Source organism: Neltuma alba, unplaced genomic scaffold, assembly GCF_004799145.2.
Source record: "Neltuma alba isolate B1F8T4 unplaced genomic scaffold, ASM479914v2 tig00012607_pilon, whole genome shotgun sequence".
Lineage (NCBI taxonomy): Eukaryota > Viridiplantae > Streptophyta > Magnoliopsida > Fabales > Fabaceae > Neltuma > Neltuma alba.
In genome coordinates this window covers 118,392-143,291 of record NW_021637052.1, presented here as the reverse complement: position 1 = coordinate 143,291, position 24,900 = coordinate 118,392, and the positions used below count along the sequence as shown (strand labels likewise).

The 24,900-nt window shown below is 33.0% G+C and overlaps 1 protein-coding gene across 1 annotated transcript; it reads left to right on the top strand.

Moving 5' to 3' along the window:
- The first annotated feature begins 15,920 nt into the window (after positions 1-15,920).
- LOC114729158 (U-box domain-containing protein 6-like) lies at positions 15,921-19,697 on the top strand. The gene is made up of 5 exons (XM_028916131.1): positions 15,921-15,995; positions 16,123-16,308; positions 16,437-16,550; positions 16,979-18,132; positions 18,743-19,697. Exons 1-5 carry the CDS (start codon positions 15,942-15,944, stop codon positions 19,548-19,550), a joined length of 2,316 nt encoding a protein of 771 aa, XP_028771964.1. The 5' UTR covers positions 15,921-15,941; the 3' UTR covers positions 19,551-19,697.
- Positions 19,698-24,900: the final 5,203 nt, after the last annotated feature.

Sequence of the window (24,900 nt, the reverse complement as noted above, 5' to 3'; positions counted from 1 at the left end):
TTTTATTGTATATATTTGATCTCTGAATTTTGCTGGCAGTTGAGAAATGTTAAATTTTGTATATGTGGTTTTGGAAACGCTATATAATACTAATTAATTTTTTTAGGAAAAACATTTTTGTAGCGCTTTCTTGAGCAAGTGCTACAGTAAGTAGAACTTTCTGTAGTGCTTTGTTAGGAAGCGCTACAGAAGATAACAAAACTCCTGTAGCTTCCTCTATTAAGGGCTACAGTAGTGCCTTGGACTTCTGTAGCGCTTATATCCACACCCTTTCGTAGCAGGTGTTAACGTAGCGTTTCAAAAATGCTACAAAAATTTTAAAAAAAAGCACTACAGTTAGCATTTTTTGTAGTAGTGACCAAACATAAGGCCTTCTGTCTTTTTCTCTCTCTAACTGAGAGCGTGTCCTCTTCTCCTTGAGGCTAAACATTCCATCACCTGCATGGTGTGTACAGCTTTGAGGCTGGTTTTCTTCTCTCTCATCTTAATTTTGGAGCGAGGGAGCGATATTTGGGGAAGGATGGAGGATGGCTTGGAGAAGATTGACTTTCAGTGAAAGAATGAAGATTTTGACAGTGTAGAAAGGAATGTTCTTGTTGGCAGAGTTATCTCCTCCGTGAAAGTTGGATATACAACAGTTAAAGAAAACTTGATGACAGCTCAGAAGGTAGAAGGTAAACTAAACCTAGATAATATAGGCCCCAATTTGTTTTCTTTCACTTTCGAAAAGGAAGGGGAGTGTAGGACGTGCATAGGGAAGGAGAGTTGCATGGGGAAGCTACATCCAATAAATGCATTGATGATAAAATGCTAATTACTCATGCTCCGAGAATAGTAGAGATGGTTGGAGGTGGTGTCGTCAAAATTTTTCAGACTCCAAGAGTAATGAAAGTCAACATGGGAAGGTGTGGTCCAGCCTAGCAGAAAGAGTGCAGAATGATTCTTTTATTTCTTTTAATAAGCCACGTGGCCTTAGTGTTAACATGGATTGGGCCTTTAGTTCATCACAGTGTGTTAGAGACTCTTATTGGTGTGGACTTGAGAAATATCCATATTCAGGAATTGAACGACAAAATGGGTCTAGCCCATACCTTGTCCTCTAGTATGGATGAAGTAAAATACAGAGTTGAATATCTTGATGATGAAGAAGACTATTTGCAGACCTCTAATGCCTTAACATCGGCAGAAATTAAAAGGGAGGTAGGGCAACTTGTTAGGAGAGTGGGCGACTTCAATCTAAAGCAAAGTGCAGAAATCGGTTGGGACTCTCCTACAGCTAAGCTGAGGAAAGGCCATATATGTGATTTTCTTGCAAAATCAGGTGATCATGAAGGTGAAGAAATAGGAGGGCGTCAAAAGAAAGGTGTGGAAGAATTTGGCCCCAAAGGAGAAGCTCAAGTATGGTTGGATGATATTGAAAATCACACTAAGAGACTTGTGTTGGCTCCTCCTGGGGTTGACCAAAGTGTGCTTGGATTTGAAGTGGGTAGTCATTCCGTTTTGAAGACATCAATTCATAGAAGAAAAATAGAAACAAAGCGGGCTCTATTTGAAGGTAACCTCTCAATCTACAGGAAATACAGAGAAAAGAAATGGGAATTTGCCCATGAAGGTAACATCATTATTAATCGAGAGAGGAATTAGATTGTTGGAGGCTCTGGAAGGGGTGATGACTGGCCTTCTCCAGTCACCAACAATCAATGATTTTTGCTTGGAACTGTCAAGGTCTTGGAACTACCTTGACAATTTGGAATCTAAAGTTCCTATGTCGTAAGTACAAAACAAAGCTTGTTTTTCTATCAGAAACAAAAATGAGAAGAGAGAAGATTGAGAAGGTTCAAAGAAAATGTGGCTTTGATTGTGGCATCTACTTTGATCCTATTAGAAGATTAGGTGGTTTGGTTTTGTGGTGGAATGGAGATACTCAAGTTAAAATCAAGGTGGTAAGTCATTATATAATTCACCTTGAATCTCTAGTTATCTATAATGTTAATTATGGTGATGTTACTTTGGTTTACGGCCCTCAAGCAATTAATTAGAAGCTGTGTTGGTGGAGGTCTATAGAACTTTTGAATCTTGGTTGAAGATGTTCCTTGGATGATTTGTGGTGACTTCAATGAACTACTGTATCAATCGGATAAGGAGGGAGGCATATATTGCTCTTTATATGACCTTGATAGGTTCAGATGCTTTATGACAAATTGTAACATGTTGGAGGTTGAAGCAAAAGGGTGCAATTTCACATGGATGAATAATGGAGAATTGGGGGCATTCATTAGAGAAAGGCTTGATAGAGCAATAGCTAATGTTACCTAGAGAGCGACCTTTCACAAAGGCCATTATGAAGTTCTGGAGCCAATAGGATCTGATCATAGCCCAATTTTGATTCGTTATGATTTATATGAAGGAAAAAGTCCCCAGCTTTTCAAATTTGATAGGTGCTGGTTCAGTCATCCCCAATTTATGCAAATTATAAAGGAGAATTGGAAGCTAAATCCTAAGGAGGGACATGTTAAAGACTTTGTTCATAAGCTTCTTTCCCTGAGTGAGATGCTAAAATGCTGGAGCAAGAAGGAGTTTGGAAACACACAGAAGCTTATTCACAAATTAATGCAGAGGATCCAAATTCTCTGTAATGGCCCTTGGTCTGATGAAATAGCAAGCGAAATCGCTATGCTGAAATCAAGAGTGGCAAACTTATGGAATCAAGAGGAGATTTATTGGGAGTAGAAGTCACGAATTGATTGGCTTAAGTGTGGAGACAATAATATTAAGTTCTTTCACATGTCTACAATTCAGAGGCGATGTCGTAATAGGATAACTTGCTTAAAAACAGGGACTAGAGAATGGATTGAAAACGAGGAAGAAATTAGGAACTATTTTGCTGAGTTCTACAATAAGCTTTTCTCTCACTCTGGGTCTAGGAACTTTGATGAAGCTCTCTACTACTTAGAAGAAGTTATAACAGAAGAAGAGAATAGAATTTTAATGGTTGCGATCTCAGAAACAGAGGTTAAAAAGGCTATCTTTGAACTGGGGGTTCTAAGGCCCCAGGACTGGATGGATTCACTAGAGTCTTCTATCAGAGATGTTGGGATATTGTAGGAAACCAGATTTGCTCTCTCATCAGAAAGTTTTTCACTTTTGGTTTCATGCTTCATGATCTAAATAGCACTAATTTAGTCTTGATCCCAAAAGTAGAATGTCCCGAAACTGTAAATGATTATAGACCCATAAGCTTATGTAACTTCTCTTACAAGGTTTTCTCAAAAGTCATCTCAAATAGACTAAAACCACTCATGGACAAGCTTATTGCTCAAAACCAAAGAGCTTTTGTTCCGAAAAGACTTATTCAAGATAATATCATTATTGTGCATGAATTATTCCATCGTATGAAATTAAAAAAGACAGGCACTTGTGAAGTGGCTCTAAAATTAGACATAAATAAAGCATATGACAGGGTCTAGTGGGATTTTCCACAAGCTGTCTTGCTGAAACTTGGTTTCTCTAGAGCATAGGTGGATAGAATCATATGGTGCATTAACTCGGTAAATTTCTCTATTATGCATGCTGGAAAAAGAACCTGTCAAGTCCTCCCTTAAAGAAGTTTGAGACAGGGAGATCCTCTATCTCCCTACCTCTTCATTATTGTTTCAAATGTGCCACTACTACAAAAAACACTAACTGTAGCGCTTATCTTTTCATTTTTGTAGCATTTTTGAAACGCTATAACACCTGCTACAAAGGATGTGGATATAAGCTGTAGCGCTTTCAAAATGCTATAGTAGGGCGATCTCCTGTAGTGCTTTCTTGAGAAAGCGCTACATAAATTTCTACTTATTGTATCGCTTGCTCAAGAAAGCGCTACAAAAGTGTTTTTAGTAAAAAAAAAAAAAATTAATTAGTTCCAAAACCATATTTATAGAATTTAACATTTTTCAACTGCCAGCAAAATTCAGAGATCAAATATATGCAATAAAATTCTTAGAACATTACCACTATATATATTGACAATAGTTGTAAACAAAATGAATATAATTCTAATTCTACAACTAAAGCCAAATCATAAAAGAGAAGTAGCTACCCACTTTATATAAAGAATTGTTCGAACACATATTTATACCACTCTTCAATGACTTTATTTTCTTGGTTGTCAGTGTAGTTTGTGCAACGTGCATCTTCATAATACTGTTCAATAATTTAGATAGCCAATTAAAATCACTAAAAATTAAGTCTAATTAAAGTTAATAAACAATATAAAGTGAAAATCAAACTACTTACATTCTCAGGAATAAAAATTTGATCATGAGTAATAATTTTCTTCATGAATCTCATAATATAATAACAACAATCATTATTATTATTAGGCTAGAAAGGGCACTGCAACAATATCGACAAATAGTTAAATCAATTTACGGATGCAAATAATTTATTTTCAAAACTTAAAAATTGAAATAAATACCTAAATTTTCTTCCACATGTAGCTTTTTGAGGCATCAACAGCTTTAGAATAACTCAATCCAACAGAACTTTGATAGCTAATCAATGCACTAATAAAATGAAGTTGAGATTAAATTGGTTATTCAGTCATACAAATATACACATGCACATAAGCATGGACAAACACTTACTTATTGAACAACCACATCATATTAGGACAGTCTCTTGGTTGACCATATTCTAAAGGATCCAAATAGTAAATAAGGGGACCCAAAAGTGCCACTGGATTGATCACGATCAATATCCAATGTTGCCTAAAATTTTTTAAAAATTGTTTAATTAAATCAAAAGTAGCAAAATGATTAACAAATATCATAACTCATAAGAGTACAACCAATAACTTACCCTGCATTGAACGGTGCTAGAAACAACGAGTTGCTTTTGTTGAGAAATACTCTTTAACCATGTTAGATTGAAAATCAATGTTCTTTTTTCCAATATGTTGGCCTATCATATAGGGATTGATAAATGAGAATTGTACTAATATCTCAGTGTCCATCAGTACGTTATGGTACAAGTACCTTCATGTAAAAACAAATAATTAGATTAAAACTAATAACATTAAATGATAAATGATAAGAATGATGAAATACCTAATCCATATGTTAATAGTCATAGCACCAACCCATCTATGATGAAGTATGTCATTAATTTTCCAACATATCTCAAGCTTTTGCCAAGGAACAATTTTACAAAGTTTAACCAACTAAAATAAAAAAATATTAAGCAAATTCACATACTTATCACTAACAAACTTAAATTTGTAAGCTTTTAGCTTTAAAAAAAATACTGATAATGTATTGTAGATTGACTTGAATTATATTGAGAGTCCTGAAAAAAAAAACGTTAAATGAAAGTGGTGACAAGGAAGAGGGGTACGGTAAAGGTAAAAGGAATGAGAATAGGAATGAATTGGGAAAGTGGGTACGGGAAAGGGGTGGGGACCGTGGGTGGGCATTGGGATGGGCAACGAGTGGGGGTGGGGACAGTGGTGGGGACGAAAGGTGGAGGTGGCAATGGAGAAGGAAAAGGGAAGTGGGGAGCTTAGGGAAACATGTAGTGGTGGGGACACATAGGGAAAGGGGTACGACAGGAAGCTGTGGGGAAAAAGGGAGCTGAAATGGCATCTTGAAGTTGAAAGACGGAGATCAAGCTATATGTTAGAGTGAGGCGGAGCTGTGGGTTTAGAAAAAGACAGAGAGAGTGAGTTAGAGCTGTGGGGTATAACGCGGGAGTGAAGGGGAGCTGTGAGTTAGAAAAAGAGAGGGAAAATGGGGGAAAAAATGGAGGGAGCTGGAGGGATGGTTTATGAGAACTGCTGTAGCATTTTGCCCACAAAACGCTACAACAGGGAATTTCTTTTAAAAATTCAAACCTGTATTTTTTGTAGTGTTTTAATTTAAAAAGCTACAGAAGATATTTTTTATTTTTTAAAAAAAATTTGAAGTTTTTTTTTAAAACTTAACAATGGAAAATTAAAAAAAGGAGGGACACATCATTAGCAGGGGATTTTTATAATTTAGAAAAATACTTTAAGCTTTTTTTTCAAAATTAAATAGGGAAAATGAAAAAAAAGGAGGGAAATGTTGTAATCAAAATGCTACAACAGGTGATTTATATAATTTTTTTAAAAAAATGCGTTCCCTTTTTTTAAAAAAAAAAACTTATCAATGAAAAATGAAAAAAATGGAGGGAAATGTGTCATTAGCGGGGGATTTTTATAACATCACAAAAAAATTGCTTTTAGCTTTCTTCTTTAAGTTGTGAAAATGAAAAAAAAAGGAGGGAAATATCATTAGCCATGGATTTTTATAATTTTTAAAAATAATGTTTAGTATTTTTTAACCTAAATTAAAAATAAAAAAGGGCTTTCTGTAGCGTGTTAATTTAAACCGCTACAAAAAGGTAGCTTCTGTAGCGTTTTCCATAGAAAATGCTACACAAGGTTTTTCATTATTTTTCAAAAAAGTACCTTATATTTTCCCTTTTTAAATTTTTTTTAAAAATGCCTTTAGCTTTTTTTTTTAACTTATCAATGGAAAATGGAAAAAAAATAACAGAAATATGTCATTAGCTTTTTCTTTAAATTTAAATTGGGAAAATAAAAAAAGGGAGGAGGGAAATAACACAAACAAATGCTAGAGCAGGGGATTTTATTAATTTTTTTTAAAAAATAATTTTAGTTTTTTTAACTTAAATTGTGAAAATGACAAACAAATTCTAGCTCTAAAGTCACCTGGGCCCGATGGGCTTAACGCCCTTTTCTTCTAGAGCCAGTAGGAGCCGTTGGGTCAGTCAATTATTCAGATGGTCCAAGATAGTTTTGAAGAACCGAGGAAGATCAAAGACATAAACCACACCTTCATTGTGCTTATTCCAAAGAGGGAGTTTCCTGAAACTATTCATAACCAAAGTGATAGCTAGTCGTTTAAAATTGTGCCTGCCACAGGTGATATCCCCAAATCAAAGCAGCTTCATGCCGGGACGAAATAGTACTGATAATATAATTGTAGCCCAGGAGGTAGTGCACTCCATGAGGAGCATGAAAGCAAGAAAGCGTTCCTGGTTATCAAGGTTGACCTTGAAAAAGCATATGATAGAGTCTGCTGGGATTCCTCATGAGCTATTTGGATGATCTCAATACCCCTTCGAACATCAAAGAAGTCATACATTAGTGTATCTCTTCTTCTTCAATGCAAATACTATGGGATAGGAGCAAAGCTCAATCTTTCACACCCCCCGAGGCCTCAGGCAGGGTGACCCCATATCTCCCTATCTTTTTGTTATCTGCATGGAGAAATTAGCACAGATGATTCAGCTGGAGGTGTCACAAAAGAAATGAAAACCTATTAGACTTGGTAAGAAAGGTCCTCCTATCTCTCATTTATTTTTTATTGATGATCTTATGTTTGCAGAAGCCAATATGGGCCAGGTCGAAGTCAGTAAGAGCTGTTTGGAAACTTTTTGCTCGGCTTTGGGACAAAAAGTAAATGCAGGCAAGACGAGAGTATTCTTCTCAGCCAATATTAACCATACTCGCGCAAACCAGATGAGTGAAGCTTTGGGATTTACTAGAACAGAAAACCTTAGGAAATACTTAGGAGTGCCCTCGCACCATGAGAGAGTTACAACAGACACTTACCATTTTATTCTTGATAAAGTAAGAGGCCGCTTAAGTAACTAGTAGGTCGCTAACTTGTCTTTGGCTGGGAGAGATACACTTACCAAATTTGTGATCACAGCTCTTTGATGATGCCTCTGTCGTTAAAGCACTCAATTAAACTAGGTCCTAATTAATTTGTAGTTTAGGATCGATCTAGGTTATTACTTCCAAGGAGCAAGTTATAGGTTTCTTTAGGTAAAAATTTAGGTGATAAAAAAAATGCAATAAATTGGACCTAAACTAAAATGCAAAATTCTAATTCTAAATGCAAAATGCAAATGTCCTAAAATCTATATAAAAATTAAATTAAACTAAATGAATGCAATGCAAATTTTGGGGGGATTTTTTTGTTTGAAGATAGAAAATTAAAATGATAAATGAAGAAAATTGACTAAAGAGCAAAGAAAATTAACAAGTAAAAATTGAGAAGTTCTCTTCGGTAAGGTAGAGGGGATAACTTAGGATTTGCATGAATTTAACCTTCATAACCTTAATTAGTTAATTAGACCAAAGGGAGTGATAAGAGAGTGGAATTAATAAACTTAAATTACCTACTTGAAACAGAGGGAACCCTCAATTTCGAAAACTCTTAAACTATTAGAGAACTCATAATAGTATAAAGTTGGTTAATTAAGCTTATTAAAACCAATGAAAAATAGCTCAATTAATTTTGAAAATTATGTTTGCGTAAACTTATAGAATCTGATTTATGTAAAGCCCAAACTAATGTAGGCTGATATTTATCTTGCTTTAAGGTGATCTCACTAGACTTTGCAGTGTTGATCTATTATGGAATGAATTATTGTTGGCAAAAAAAAAAAAAATCACAAGCCAAACATATATGAAGTCTTTGTTTTTTCCTAAGCAAAAATATTCTCTTTTCAAAGGTAATTCTCTTTGAAGCACTATCGAGTATTAATTGTAGTCAACTTTTTCAATGGGAATTTGAATATTGATTCACCATGTCATGAGGACTTCTTCCATTAAACCTAACCTCTATTATTCATATATATGAAGTCTTACATGCACTAAGAGCTTGTTTGGTTCAAGGAAAATCTAGCCCAAGAAACAGAAAATCTAAATTTTCCAATGGCAGGGGCAGTTTGGTTCAAAGAAGAGGCGGGAAAGGAATGGAACGTGGATACTTATTTTTTTTTAAAGAGCTGAAAATTGGTTCTTACCAAAAATGGTGGGACAAATTTTCAATCGCCCGTGGCAATGGACTTTTGACCCATTTGCCCTGGAAAAGTGTCTATAAAAAAATGAGAGCAGAGCTCATCAAACACAATAGCTTTGTGCTGGCAAAGCCTAAGGAGGATGAATACCGTTGTGCAAGTGTCCAGAGACGTAGCTAGCTTCAATTGTAGAATCCCAAAAGGTATGCTCTGCTCAAACCTGTTTTTGTCAAGTTTAAGGATTCTTAAACTCATAGGGGAGCTATAGCTTTTGGAATTTTCCCAACAAAATGGTTGCTGGACAAGTCAAATGTTTCAAGGAGACCAAAGTTGCTGGCAAGTGAACCTGATATCTGATTGGAGGAGAGGTTGAGAATCTTCAAAGAGCCTAAACTCACGTTCTTCAAGAACTCAAAACACGAAGAAACCATTAGTATTTGGTTGCTGGCAAGTCAAAAGAAGAAAGATGTCAGAGTATTATGGAACCAAATGCCCCAAAACCCATTTGGAGGTAATTTCTGAATTGAAAAATATGAATATAGTCATATTTAATTATTGTTTGATTCGATTTGCTTATTTAGTTACGGTTGTGGTTGTAGTGACCATATACATATATAAATATATCAAGGATAAATTATATGTTACCTGTTGTTGTGGGTATTTACAGTATGTCATGATTTTTATTTGAAAATTTACTTTGTTTGGTGCAAAAAAAGTTGAGTATAACAGTATAGCAAGATTGAAATTTTGTGCAAAAGTTGGTATATAATGTAGGAAATTTGAATTTGATGTGGATATTTTGCTGCAATTCTGTAGGAAATTCAAATTTGCTGCATCAGATTCGAATTTACTTGCTTCTTTCCTTGTCATATTAAAGCTTTTAAAAAAGTTTTTTTTTTTGAAAGAGTCTTATTGCATTAGAAACTAGACTCAGTGAACTTTTCAATATGTCATTTGCTGAATAAAGAAATTAGAATGTTGGCTAATTATTCTCGTAAGCACAATGGGGAAAACAGAATTTTTTTGTCTTTTTAATTCTAAAACATGTTTCTTGTTAATAAAAAAATTGAAATGTTGGCTGACTATCTTTGAAAGTTTGGTTTAATAAATTATCATCTTCCAGCATTGTTGTAAGGAACATAGTGAACAAATCATATAACGTCTCGCAATTTAAAGATAAAATGAGGCTATCTTAAAATTTATTATACAAATTTTCTTTGTAATAAAAATATTCAATTGATAAAAGTATAAATAAGAAATTAAAAAAATTGCAGTTCTCATAACAAAAGTAGGGTGTATAATCTTTATATATTATTTATATTTTCCCCATATTCGAATTTAACATTTTGTTATCTTTAATATATTTTATTTTTACCGTGTTATTTGATTTTTTATTTAGTTATTTTTATTAATTTAATATCCAGAGTGAATCTTATATTTATATTGAATATTAATGTTTATTTATTTATTTAAATTATAACTTATTGAATTTTTGAGCAATATTGTTATTCTATAAGGTTAAACAGTATTTTTTATTTATATCATTTGGTTCTTATTTCAAAAAAGCATCTTTATTCAAAATATTGCAAAATGACTCAATTTTCTCACTTTTTTCCATCCAACCAAATATAAATTTTCTATTGAACCCATTTTGAATTCTAGTGCGAAGCAAACACTCACTTAGCCGGAAATTTTTCATTCTCTTCCTTACAATTCTTTTCCATTCATTTTCATTCTAATCGATTCTTTGAACCAAACGTGGTCCTAAGAATAGTTCAAAGTTCAAACAAATGATGATAATGCTATTTCCTTACAGAGTTACAGAGAAAAAAGTATGCTTGATCATCGGGCTTTTACATATGAGTTAAAAGCTTAATGAAATATAGGAAAATAAATTACTTTGTTCTGATCATTTTGATTCAATTGCAACTTAGTTTATGAAATTTCATCCATTATTTAGTTTGCTGGTCCTTACAAATTTTTATTTGATTATAACTTATTTAACTACTACCTCCAATCCTAAGTACTATCTCTGGTCCTTGATATAAGACCCTATTTGACTTTTATTTTGGTCCTAAATATAAAACCTCAATCCACTTTGTCTATTATATTTATACATTTTTTTTTCCAAAGTAGCCCTTCTAATAATAAGAGTTCTAGTCAATATATTTGATTAGCAAGGATATTTTAGGAAAGACAACACTTATTTAGGACAAATAACTACCTCAACTTACTTCCTTAATCTCCTCAAATTAGTTAACTGGCTCGTATAATTAGGACTGGAGGTAGTATAAGATTTAATTTGCAGTGCAAATTGCATTACACTACAAATTGAATCTTATCTTCACACTACAACAAAGTGATTTTATATTTAGGACCGGAGGTAGTATGTGTTTTCTAAAATTTATTAAATGATTAAAATATGAGGGATTGTGCTAATGAGCTAAATTTCAAAGACAAAGTTATTAAGAAAAAAATTAGAGAGAAGGACCTGGAGGAAATAATATTTATTACAATCCATAAAAAAATATTTATTATAGAAAATCATGAAAATTGTAATTATTAAGAAGGAACAAATATCAAAATATAAATTTAAAAATATTAAGTTACTCCTAACCACACCTCCTAATAAATATTGAGAGATTGCTTCAATGCTAAACAACAATGGCTCTCGATAATTCTCGCTACAACGTGTAGATTGGGCAAAGAATTCACAAAAGAAGTTTCTTGGCCTATTCTCTTTGAATATATTTGCTGGGACATTTGGTTATCTAGGTGCAAAAAGCTCTTTCAAGAAGAGTATCCTCACAAGCATAAGAATGGGCATGCCATCCTGTTCTGTGCTTAATAGGACCATTGTTTAAGATCTCATAGCCAATTGTAAGTTCTATATGGGCAGGAATCGGACGAATTTCCCAATACGATATAGGTTTTGTCAAGCTACAAACTGATGCTTTGGTTCTTTGCTTTAGCTAAAGTGGTTGTGAAGGTGCTATTTTCGGGAGGATGGATGCTGGATTTCAAGATATAACTGCAAACTTACTGCAATCCTATCAGCTAAAGCTGAAACAATAGGAATTATCCATGGTTTGCATCTACGCTGGAATAAGGGACTCAACTAATTGCATCGAGACAGTTAATATGATCTTGTGAGGATGTGGCATAAATCACCCTTACAAGGATATTGTAGATGAATTCAGACTCTTTATTTCACAGAAATTGGTAGATAGTTATCAAACATGTTTTTAGGGAGAGTAACACCAGGACAGATCAATTTGCAAAACTTGCTCATAATCTTAGAATTTTTGAATCTTTGAACAACCACCTCCCATTTGTAAGAGAAGGTTATTGTTTAAAGAGCCTATATTGTTTTTCTTTATTTTCTTTTAGTGTTTTCTTAGCTAATGTTTGTCTTCTTCATCAATTGTAATTACTTGTGAAGTAACATTATTCAGTCGTTCTTCAAAAAGGTTGCTCCCATTTCCCCTCTATATTTTGTTGTTAAGACTAAAATAAATTTCTAAATTGTACTAAATTAAATTGAATTTCTCTCAAATTTTACAACTTGCAATGATGCAAACTTAGAGGGCAATTATGCAGCAATTTGGGTTATAGTCTTGCATGTTTAAGCTCAAAAAGCATTATTTAAAGACCAATAAAGCTAGAATATGTTTATTTTTGTTTAAGTCATTAATTTTTTTTATTTTGTAATTTTTGATTTTTAAATAAAGCCACTAACTAGTGTTTATATGCAATTTAATCATTAATGGCATATTAAGATTATTTATTATTATGTGATTAATCTTCTAGTTAAAAGCCTATGATATCATCTCATGTCAATTAGACTGTCTTTTATCATCTGATTTTATATCTTTGTAAATTATATCATTGTAGATATCTCTAGTAAAAGAATACAAGAACATTGTTCAGTTATGATAATTAGACCCAAACTTTGATGGAAAATTTCGCACATGCTAATCTAAAACATTTGTTTCATCACTAAATATAAGTATTGTGCTCCCCCAAAATATAAACACACACAAGTCCTGTGTCCAAGATTTAAGTCACATATATTAGGCAACAGATTATGAGGATGACAAATAACGAATTGGCAATTTTGTGCCTATCAACTAGAAAGATTAAAAAAAAGTGATATAAATCCTTAATTTTTGATATATACTACCTCCGGTCCTAATTATAAGACCCAGTTGACTTATTTGAAGAGATTAAGGAAGCAAGTTAAGTTAGTTATTTGTAATAAATAAGTGTTGTCATTCCTAAAATATCTTTGCTAATTAAGTACTCCTCCGGTCCTTAATATAAGACCCATTTAACTAATTTGATTAGATTAAGGAAGTTAGGTAAGTTAGTTAATTATAAAAAATGTGACACGTTTTTCCTAAAACACCATAATCATCTTTTTTAATCCCAATCTCTCTCTTCTACTTGATTATGATTGAGGAAGTATCCATAGGGGTAATTTAGAGAAAATTGATAAATATGATAAATGGGTTTTATACTTAGGACCAAAACCAACTTAACAATTGGGTCCTATATTAAGGACCGGAGGAATATATTGGCTAGAACTATCATTATTAGAAGGATTATCCTGGAAAAAAATGCATAAATATGAGAGACAAAATGGATTGGGGTCTTATAATTAGAACCAAACAAAAAGTCAAATGGGGTCTTATAATAAGGACCGGAGGTAGTAGTATTTTTCAAATAATTCATTTCCCATAAAAGAAATTTAAATCAGGCTTGTTTATCAGGTCAAAAAAAAAAAAATCAGGCTTGTTTAGGTAGGCAAGGATGAGTTTAAGATAATGATTTAAAAGATTGATGGTTCAAGTCGATGGATGTCAACTTGGAGTAAGACCGATACGCATAATTAAAATAATATTTAAATAAAAAGCTATTAATCTACACATTTATGTATAAACCATAAAACCAATCACGCATAATTAAAATAATATTTAAACCATAAATAATACGTAATAAAATTATTAAAACACAAATATGATATGCTGGTATTTTTTCTTAATTTTTAAACCTAAAATAATATTATTTTAGAATCAATGAAGAACAAAAAATATATAAAATCCAATTCAGTTGGCTCCTCTAAAACTGTTAAATAAGTTGGCTGGGCTGGTTCACTAGTTTACTGGTATGATTAGTCAATCCGAACAAGGTTTTAATACCATGTTAAAAACATTTAAATTTATATAAAAAATTATTATTCAACTACCTCTATTATTATCCCTATAAATTTTAATTACTGGAGTTAATTTCAAGCTGCATTACTTAATCTATTTATGGTTAAATGAATGAATTATCTATTTAATAAATTTTTTTACTAATTTTAAGAAATAAAAGCTTAAAAAAAGACTTTGCTGGCAAAAGGCAAAAAACTTAAAAAGAACTAACAAAAAGCCCAAAAAAAGCCGAAAAGAACCAATTTTTCTTCGTTTGGACCATAATTAATTAATTATGGTTATGACAAGTTTTAGCCGCCGATAGACTAGGAGGTCGGCAACTGCGGGCCGGTAAACGGGAGGGATGACAGCGGCGAAAGTTTTATCTTTTAACTTCCGATTTTTTGTCTTTAAGATGCTCATTTCCCAGATGGAAATTTTTAAAGTTACACATCATGGTCGTTGACTCGTTGTGTTATTTTCATTCAAATTAATCAAAACCCAAGTTCTATTTCTCAACGGTTTCCATATTTTTCTTACAATTTTAACGTCTCTTTCCGGTGTATGGGTCCTCTGAGAAATTGGCACATTGATTTTGACGTAAATGAAGTTACGTATCTTCCGACAAGTGCTATTTTAGATTAGAAGTGTCATTATATGAAGAGGCTTTAGTTGATTGCATTTTCTGTGGGTAAGTATTTGCCCCGAATCCTAATCTTGTTTCTCTGTTCGCATCTACTGATTATATTGTTGTTTGTGTCTGAAATTTCTCTTTTCTCTTCTTCCCCCTATATGGGACTCTGTTTTGCTTCTGAATAAGAATTTTCATTGGCGACTGGTGGTGATACGGCTCATTTTCTGCAACGAAGAATGCTTGTCCTTTTCTTGCATTTTGGAAATTGTATTGCGGAAGATTTTTTTCCGTGGGTTTTGTTTTAATGGGCGTCGGAGCTAGGAATTCTGTTTTCAAAGTCTTCTATGTTTGTATCTGGTCTGAAATGTTATTGAACAAAGGGAACGACTTGGTGTTATTCAGGAAGTAAGAGTCTCTAGCCGATTTCCTAGGGTGGCTAACCTTATAATCACTTTTCAGAAATACTTTTTCGCAAATCGAAACACATTCCTCTATATATATTTACTTCATATACCTGAAAAACACTTTTAAAGCCATAATTTTGTTCTTATCCAAACACTCTTATAAATTATAATGATTAAAACTTTTACCCAAATAATTTTCGATTGCTCTATCTTTTCTTGTTCTGAGTCAATATTCTGCGTTCCATGTCCTATTCGTTGAAATTTTGAAATGTGTTCATTGATGTACTTGTATTTTCCTTTCTTTGAAATTTCTCTTAATTATTTGCCATTTGGATTTTAGGATTATTTTCCCCCTAGGACAGTTATGTGACTACGTATTCTAGCTTCAGCTACCGCATATTCTTTTTTTCATTTGTACGTGATTTATATATAAGCAGACCCTTATCTCATTTTAATTCATTTATTTATTTTGGCCTTCTGTGTCACGGATTACGTCCTGAATGGAACTGTGATGAGCACAGTGCCCCATAGAATGTACATTTCACTGTTCTTTGTGTTCACGGCATAAGGAGAGTTCATTATGAGATGAACACCGCGCCATAAAACTAGATCTGTTTTTGTTTGCTTGTTCAGTAAATTTTGGTTATTACATTCATCGCCTTCAACGTTTTATTCTGCTTACTTTTATGGGCGTTATTACTAAACACTAGTTAAAATCAGTCTCACCATGCTGTTATTATTTATAAAATAAATAAGTAATAATATCTCTTCACCCCTTTGGCTAACATGTACTTGGGCGCTAAAGTTTTTTTTTTTTTTTTTTTGACCAAACAGCTAAAGTAGTTGAGATTATTTAGCACCAAGAAGTGAATGATGGATGCTGCCGAGGTTGAAGAAAATCTGTTTGCAGCAAGTGATGCCAAGGTATGATGATACATTCTTCTTTTTGTTTTGGTTTTTTGAGCCATTGTTTCACAAGTTGCAGCTAGTTTCTTTCCTGTTCATGTCCAATAATGTAGTCTAAACAATGTAAATTTGGTTTATCACACAGTTACATGGAGAAATGTGCAAAGCTCTTTCTATACTGTATTGCAAAGTATTGTCAATATTTCCATCTTTAGAAGCAGCTAGGCCTAGGAGCAAAGCTGGTATTGAGGCTTTATGTTCATTACACGTAGCCCTAGAGAAGGCCAAGAATCTTCTTCAGCACTGTTCAGAGTGTAGTAAACTTTACTTGGTATGAGTTCATGCCTTTATTTATTCCCTTATGCCTATGACAATAAATAGTGGGTTTAAATCGAATGGGTTTTTAACTGTGGCTTGATGAAGTCACTTTTTCTGAAATGCGTTATTATACTTATGCAGGCTATAACTGCGGATGCCGTTCTTCTAAAATTTGAAAAGTCTAAATCTGCTATTAAAGATGGCCTTATGCAGGTGGAAGATATTGTTCCGCGTTCTATGGCATGTCAGTGTCAGGTACCTGAACAATATGACTTTCTAGTTTGTCTTTCTTGTTTGAAAGTGGCATGCTCATGTTGTAGTATTCCGTATGTGGGTGAAGCATATATTCTGATGATGTTTTCACATTTTAAATGTGTAGTTTTCAGCCTTAATAATGGGAAGTGGACATTATTGATGATGAATCATGCTTTGTGCCTTTTTCGTGCATGAGAGAGTGGGGGCTTATCGTTAGTATTTAATTTCATCCTTTCATCCTGAAGGAATGCCATCTAAGTTTGAAAATTTTGGCACTAGAATGAAAAACTTAATGTAGACCATCCGGTTTGTGTTTGCTCAATTCCGACTGTTGTATGAATATGCACATGCATAGGTGTTGCCCTTTTCTGTTATTCTAACTGGAAAGCATTCGAACCCTCTTCATAAATGGTCCTTATTCATTTCAGGGGATTGTGAATGAACTTGAGGGTGTAAAATTTGCACTTGACCCATTGGAGAAGCAAGTTGGTGCTGATTTAATTGAACTGCTACATCAAGGGAGACAATGTAGCGACTCTAATGACGCCAGCGAGCTTGAGTGTTTTCACCAGTGCGCTATTAGACTTGGGATCACATCTTCGAGAGAAGCTCTTACAGAAAGAAGAGCTCTCAAGAAGCTCATTGAAAGAGCCAGGGCTGAGGAAGACAATCAGAAGGAATCAATAGTTGCATATCTTCTACACCTCATGAGGAAATATTCCAAGTTATTTAAAAATGAAATTTCTGATGACAATGATTCACAAGGTTCCGCTCCTTGTTCTCCCAGTACTCAGGGATCTGTTGAGTGCAGTGTTCCTAATAGTCAATGTCAGGCCCTTGAAAGAGAGATTTCAAAACGCTGTTCCATTAATTTAAATCCAATCAATAGGAGATCAGGTCAGATGCCTCTTCCACCTGAAGAGTTGAGGTGTCCAATATCTTTGCAACTTATGTGTGATCCCGTCATCATCGTTTCCGGTCAAACATATGAAAGGGTTTGTATAGAGAAATGGTTCAGAGATGGACACGATACTTGCCCCAAGACACAACAGAAACTCGATCATCTTTTGTTGATTCCGAATTACTGTGTTAAGGGTCTCGTTGTTAACTGGTGTGAACAGAATGGAGTCCCTGTTCCTGGTCGCCCTCCTGAATCTTTTGATATTAACTACTCGACCTTGGCTTTATCAGAGCCTGAATCAACAAATTCAAAAGCTGTAAATAGTTTGAGTTCATGCAAGTCGAATGGTGTCAAAGTGGTTCCTTTAGAAGAGAGCGGCGTCTCAGAAGAAGCCGGAGTAGATAAAAACGAAGCTTTGTCTGCACCGGAGGAAGATACCGAGCAGTATCTGAGGTTGCAGAAAGTTTTGCTTGAAAAGACAGATTACAAGACAAAGTGCAATGTGGTCGAACAGTTAAGGATATTACTGAGGGATAAGGAGGAAGCCAGGAATTATATGGGAGCTCATGGATTTGTTGAGGCACTTTTGCAGTTTCTAAAGTCAGCTCTGTCTGAAGGGAATCTGAAAGCTCAGGAAAGTGGAGCAATGGCTCTCTTCAACCTTGCTGTGAATAACAACAGGTGTACTATCTGTTCTACCCTTTGCATTTTCGTAACATTGAACGACACTAATTTTATTGTTATTACAAGATCAGGCCACATCAGGGATTTTGTAGTGCCTTCTATATATCCTTTATTATTGCCATACGAACTTAAACTATCACAAAAATATGGTTATACTGTAACTTATCACAACTTTCGTGATTGCTGTCTGGGCCTCTTTTTCTGATATTTGTTCAGCCGCCACTGCACTTTAGTAAAAGACATGACAATTGTTTGTGTAAATATTTACGCAATTTCACTACAGAACACTCGCAAAATGATTACTGTCCTGTTGTTATGTGACAGATTTGCTGATTTTTAGAAAACATTATTTATACTTCTTTTACACTGTAATTATTCCTTCAGTTTTCAGGCCAATGCTCCTTATTAGCATGTTTTATGAACAAAATAGTTGGACATTGTTTTTCAGTTGCAGGATGTGACTGAAGTTTCCAAAGATATGGAACATGATATTGTTGTAAGCCATGTTGGCGCTGTAAACTTAGGAAACGATTCTTCTCGGAAATTTTTAGGGAGCATCATTAACCACATATATTTTGAATAATTTATTTATTGTCTTTTTGAACAGAAATAAGGCAATTATGTTATCGGCAGGAGTGTTACCATTGCTGGAGGAAATTTCTAACTCAAGTTCATATGGTTGTGCAACGGCCCTCTATCTGAATCTCTCTTGCCTGGAAGAAGCCAAGACCAAGATAGGGAAGACTCAGGCTGTCCAGTTCCTGATCCGTCTCCTTCAAGATGACACCGAAATTCAATGCAAACAAGATTCTCTCCACTCACTCTATAATCTCTCCACTGTCCCTTCAAATATTCCAAACCTCCTTTCATCTGGGATCATCAATGGCCTTCTGTCCCTTCTTGCAGGCCAGGGTGATGATAATAGCATGTGGACAGAGAAATGCATTCCTGTTCTCATAAATTTGGCTGCTTCTAATTTGGGAAAAGAGGAAATAATCTCAACCCCAGGACTCATTAATGCAGTGGCTAAGAAACTAGAATCTAGTGAGCTCTTAGAGCAAGAACAAGCTGTGTCTTGTCTTTTAATCTTGTGTAATGGGAATGAGAAATGTAGCCACAAGGTCCTAAGAGAAGGTATAATACCTTCATTGGTTTTGATATCAGTAAATGGGACCCCAAGAGGGAAAGAAAAAGCTCAGAAACTTTTGATGCTCTTTAGAGAGCAGCGACGAGATCCTTCACCTGTTAAGATACGTTTGTGTCCCCCTGCTCCTGAACCTGATAATAAGAAGAATATGGTTGTTTCTCAGCCAGAAACAAAACCTCTGATGAGTAAGTCATTGTCTAGAAGAATAATTGAGAAGCCTTTTAGATTTTTCTCCAAAAGCAAGAGTTATTCTATTTATCACATTTAAGCTCCAATGGTTTGTAAAAAATCTTTGTATCTATATACTTCTCTTGTCTTGCTTCCGTCGCCCCCTCTATCTGATTTTTGCTGCTTACCATCAATTTTTGTGGGAAGCCACGAGATGTACAGGGCTATGTAGTTATGATTTTTTGTTTCTTCTCTTCCTCTGCTAATTTTTCATAAATTTTATCTTTTCTTCCCACAAAAAAAATGTGTTGGGTTATGCGCGTGTTTTCCATTTTTCTTTTTATATAAATATAAAATATGGGTTTGGATTATTTAATGTGTCACACTACTATTGCTGGCTGGTTGAGTCACCTGCTAATTATTTGTTATATTTTAACATAATTGTTGCTACTTCATATCCTTGATGTATAATACTTATATCAAGTTTTTTATATTTTATTATATCAAGTTCTTCAATTACGCATGAACATATGGTCTATTTTTAAAATATTAGCGTTTAATAGCATTTAATTATAAATTTATGTAAAACAAAAAAATAGATAAAGAATTTGACTTAAGTTTTTTTAACTGATTTGGGAAGATTAAAAAAGTTAAATAAGTTATTTTAAAATACTTATATTTATTGTTTTCTCTAAATTAATTTGCAATCTAATGACAGATATAATTTAGAGAGATTATGTAGCATAGTTTAGCTTTCTTAATTTTTTCAAATTAATCAACTGGGTTCTATATTTAGCACCGTAAGTAGTAATTGTTTCTAACTTAGATTTTCATTATTTTTAACTATAACTTTATTTTCAACAGATATTTGATAATTTCAAAATTAATGCCTTTGACTGTCATAATTCTTTTAGCAAGGTCCCAAAGTGCCATTTTTACTACCTAACGTGACTGCGTGAAAAATTGGCCAAGAAAAAAAAAATACTCTCTCTAGAGAGAAAATAATCATTCTCTACTCCATGTTGGGAAAATAAAAAAGTCTTCTAAACCATATTAATTAATATTAATTAACTTATGTTTTTTTAGTATAATTCGCAATATCTATAAGCCATTTAGACTTGAGGTTAATCTCTGTTGGACCGAGAGCGTTAAGGTTAAAACCTTTCAAACAAATGTACTTTTCAGGGTTTAAACTTGTGTTCTTCTCCTTAAGGGAACGAGACCACTTACCATCTTAGCCAACAGCTTGTTAGTTAATTAACTTAATTTTCAGAGTTAAAAAAAATCACTATTATACTGATTTTGAAAAATTATGCTTTTCCATGAATATATTTTTTCATGGCAAAAATGTACTATAAGTCATGGATAAAAATAGATATAAAACTGAGTAATTTGAAGGAAAAATGATGAAAAAGAACATAAAAATATGAAGTCTGAATAAGCTAACAATTAATAATGTCACAAAGGGAAGCTAAGGAAAATTGAAAGAAAAACAAAAACACTAAAATATCTTAAAAAATGCTAAAGAACAAATTAGGATGGATAAATTTTAAAATCCCAAATCAGGCCCTTTGTACTATTTTGGAATTTTAAAATATCGTGAAATGACAATATTATCCTTTACTCCTAATGACTACTTTTATGTAGCTATTGACTACTATAGTTTTCCTATTAATTATTTTTGTTTTCAAAGTTCTGATGACTATTGTATAGCCACTAACAACACAAGAATAGTAAATAACAAACCAAAAAGTAGTAACTAGATACCCAACAATACTTGATGCATTTTTGAATTTTTGAAATAAAAGTAGTCAATAGGAAAACTAGTGTGGTCGATAGCTAAACAAGAATAGTCACCAAATATTTGAAAATGAAAGTAGTCAATCGCAATATAAGAGTCGTTAGTAGCTAAACAAGAGTAGTCATTAAAATTCCAAAAACAAATATAATCAATAGCTAAAAAAAGTAGTCACTATATAAGAAATAGTAGTCGCCGAAGCTTCGGCAACCGGTTTTCAGAGTTCTGGTGACATGTTGCTAGAGCTCCGGTGGCTAACCATTGGTGGGGTCACTGGCATCAGAGCTTTGGTGGCTGAAAAACTAGTTAAGGGTGATGAGGTGACAATTTTAGAAGAGAAATAGTGAAGGGAGTTTGCGTAATTTTGCAAGATTTGAAAATTTCAAAATAGTACAAGGAGTTTGAATTAAAATTTTGAAATTCACCCATATTGATTTGTCATTGAGTAATTTTCAAGATATTTTATTGTTTTTTCCCAAAGCTAAAATGGGCATTCTGAAATTAAAGAAAATAACATAAATGCCCTTTATTTCACACAAAAAAAAGGGTTTTCCAAGACCTCACTGACAGTTGGCCACTACCAGAGCTTCTTGGTTTTGTTTTTCTTTTTTTTGGAAAGTGCATGGAGGTGGGATTTGATTCCACCAGTAGTGATTTCTACCAAAATAAGAATGACCATTGGACCACCAATACTTTACTACTACCTCTTATCATAATTATAAGACTTTATTTGTAGATTACACATGATGTTTTATAATTAGGACCGAATTAGAAGTAGTTTTAACATAATGCGAAAAAATTTATAATTTAACTACTTGGCTTTGTCAACTCAAAAAAAAAAAACTACTTAGCTTTGACTACCAGTCATTCACAACTTTTATGTAGGTATTAATTACTACCTCCGATTCTAATTATACCTCGTTTGTAAACTACAAATAAAGTCTTCTAATTAGAATCGGAGCTAATACATTTCAATAGTTAACTACTTCCATTTAGCAAATAACAAAGCCACTCTTTTAGGTCATTCGCAACTTTTTTTTTTTATAGGTATTGATCATATTTTAATAGGTATTAACAACTTTTGCTTAGCAAGTAGCAAAGCCACTCTTTCAAGTCATTCATATTTTTGTATAGGTATTGATTACATTTCAACAAGTAGTAACAACTTTGGAATATAAATTAACAATTCACAATTTTAACCTGAATACTTGAGAAAAATATAAATTCCTAAACTTCAGGCGGTAATAACAAATTTTCAATTCATTTTACTAATTTCATAATAGAAATTAACAAAAGGGTATTTCTGCCATTTTGCTTCAATTTCAAAATATCCATTTGAGTTTTCCTTCCCTTACAACAAAAGGGCATTTCTGTCATTTTTGCTAATTTGAAACCCGTTATTGCACTCCAGGTTTCTCTTTCATTGCTAGTACATAACTACATACTTATCACATATACCCACAAAAAGAAAAACATGACCTATTCATTCATCGCCATTCAACTTAAAAATTGCATAACCCCTTTTTTAGTCGGAGAAGAGGGTAGGGGAGGAGATTCTAATTAGTTGGAATAGAAAAAAAAAACAAGAAGAAGGGATAAACGGAGTTTAAAATTTTAATAAAGAAATGTAAATTAAAAAAATATTTAAAAAAACTTTAATCTCACTTTCCTATTTTCTTTGAAATCAAACTCATTACGATTTCTCCTCCATTCCCTTCCGTTCTCTCCATATCCTTCCAACCAAAGAGATAAAGAAGCAAGCTCATATCTTCGTAACATGAAGGTGTAACTAAGGTTTCAAAAATCGGATCAGTCATGTAATTAAGGCTATGGTTCAAGGGGTCAACAGTAGGACGTTGTCAAACCAGTCATGATCAATTTAATATATAATAAATAATGTATACATAAAAATTATAAAGCAAATTTATCCATAATTGCAAAACTAATTGTACATGCATACTTTTGTCCACATCCCATAACATAACATTCATCATCAATATATTTCACATGTCTTGTTGTTAGTGCCGTATAAAATATTCATCCACACGACTTTCATTAGTTTGTAATGCAACCATCATAAAATATTGTGAACCAAAAAAAAAGGTAATGGAGTGAAAGACTGTGTTAATTAAACAATAATAGCATGGCAATCAGTTCAAATTAAAAATAATGGACTTGAAGTTTTTTGCAGCATTAGACAATGAGCATTGTTTGAACAGAAATAGCTTGTAATTTTATTGAAGGAAAAATTTTCTTACAAAGCCAACTACACACGCCATATTTTAATTCGGGTCAGCAAACTCATGAGATTTTTAATAAGATCATATGACTCAAAGAAAATTTTAGAAATTTGGTCAAAATACATCAATGCCCCTGGGTTTAGTCAAGATTTATTGCAAATGTATTGTAGAGAAAAGAAAGTTATTAATTTAAAATTGAAACTTGTGAACTGTATAATGGAACTTGTTAATTCTAAAGGTTGTCTTGTGCTCAGGCTTTTTTTCAAGATTTTGTCGAAAATGTTCTATGGAGAAAGGGAAGTTGTTAATTTGGAACCGTGATTTAACTTGTGAATTTTAAAGGCTATATCGTGCTTAAATTTTAGTCAAGATATATTGCAAATGCATTGTGGTGAAACAAAAGTTGTTAATTTGGAATTGTAACTTGTGAGTTGCGCAATGGAACTTGTTAACTTTTAATGCTGTATTATGATTAATGAAGTTTTAGTCAATATTTAATGCAATGTATTGTGTTGAAAAGGAAGTTGTTAGTTTGGAATTGAAACTTGTGAACTACCTAATGAACTTGTTAATTTTAAAGGTTGTGTTGTGCTTTACCAAGTTCTTGCTCTGTTTTTGTTAATTTTATGATTGCTAGGAGAGAAGGGAAGTTTGTTGGGTTTAGGGTTTTTTCAGGTTGCTTTGACCCTGATACACGAAGGATTTTACTTGCTTTCTCTTTTAAGTTTTAATCACACAGGGCCATTATTCTTTTCATTTCACTAAATTTTAAAATTCCTAATTAATTGAGTCACTCAACCTGATTAGAGATTTCATAAATTTAGTAACCCAAATTTTAATTTGGATCATTCAGTTAGCTTTTTAAGGAATTTTCTCTTGATTTTAAAGTTGGCTGTTTCTGATTTATGCTATAATTAGTTAGTCTGGCTATTATTGTAAATAAGAAAGTTGAAAAACAACAACATGCGTACACGAAAAAAAAAAAAAAATTGAACTGCTTACACAAGTTGTACCTTGTAAGCATCAACTCGTGTGGAAGGTTTTGTTAGTAATTTATTACCTTTAGTACTTAATATAAGAGTTAGATAATAAATTTAAAAATATTAAAAAAAATTAAATTAATTACTTATAATAAATATACGTTGACTTTCCTAAACTATCTAATTCAATTATATTTATTGGAATTACCCTTTGGTGGGAACTTTTTATAATTAATAAAGATATTTTGGGGGAAAAACATGTGAATAGGGGAGTGAAGTATTTTAAAATTTTTTGTAACTTTCTGACTAATTTTGTTATTAACTAATGCAGAAAATATTATTTGTACTGACTTAATAATCCGTGTGAATAGTGACTTTTTTTCTTTTCATACCGATCAGGTCATTTTTAACTGGCGGTATGAATTTAGTGCA

What these genes read in the sequence shown, in the direction of transcription:
- LOC114729158 (XM_028916131.1), top strand. Translation starts at nt 15,942, where the DNA reads ATGATGGATGCTGCCGAGGTTGAAGAAAATCTGTTTGCAGCAAGTGAT. An exon ending in TTGCAGCAAGTGATGCCAAG is followed by an intron (nt 15,996 to 16,122) that starts GTATGATGATAC and finishes TTTATCACACAG; the next exon opens with TTACATGGAGAAATGTGCAA. An exon ending in CTATGGCATGTCAGTGTCAG is followed by an intron (nt 16,551 to 16,978) that starts GTACCTGAACAA and finishes TATTCATTTCAG; the next exon opens with GGGATTGTGAATGAACTTGA.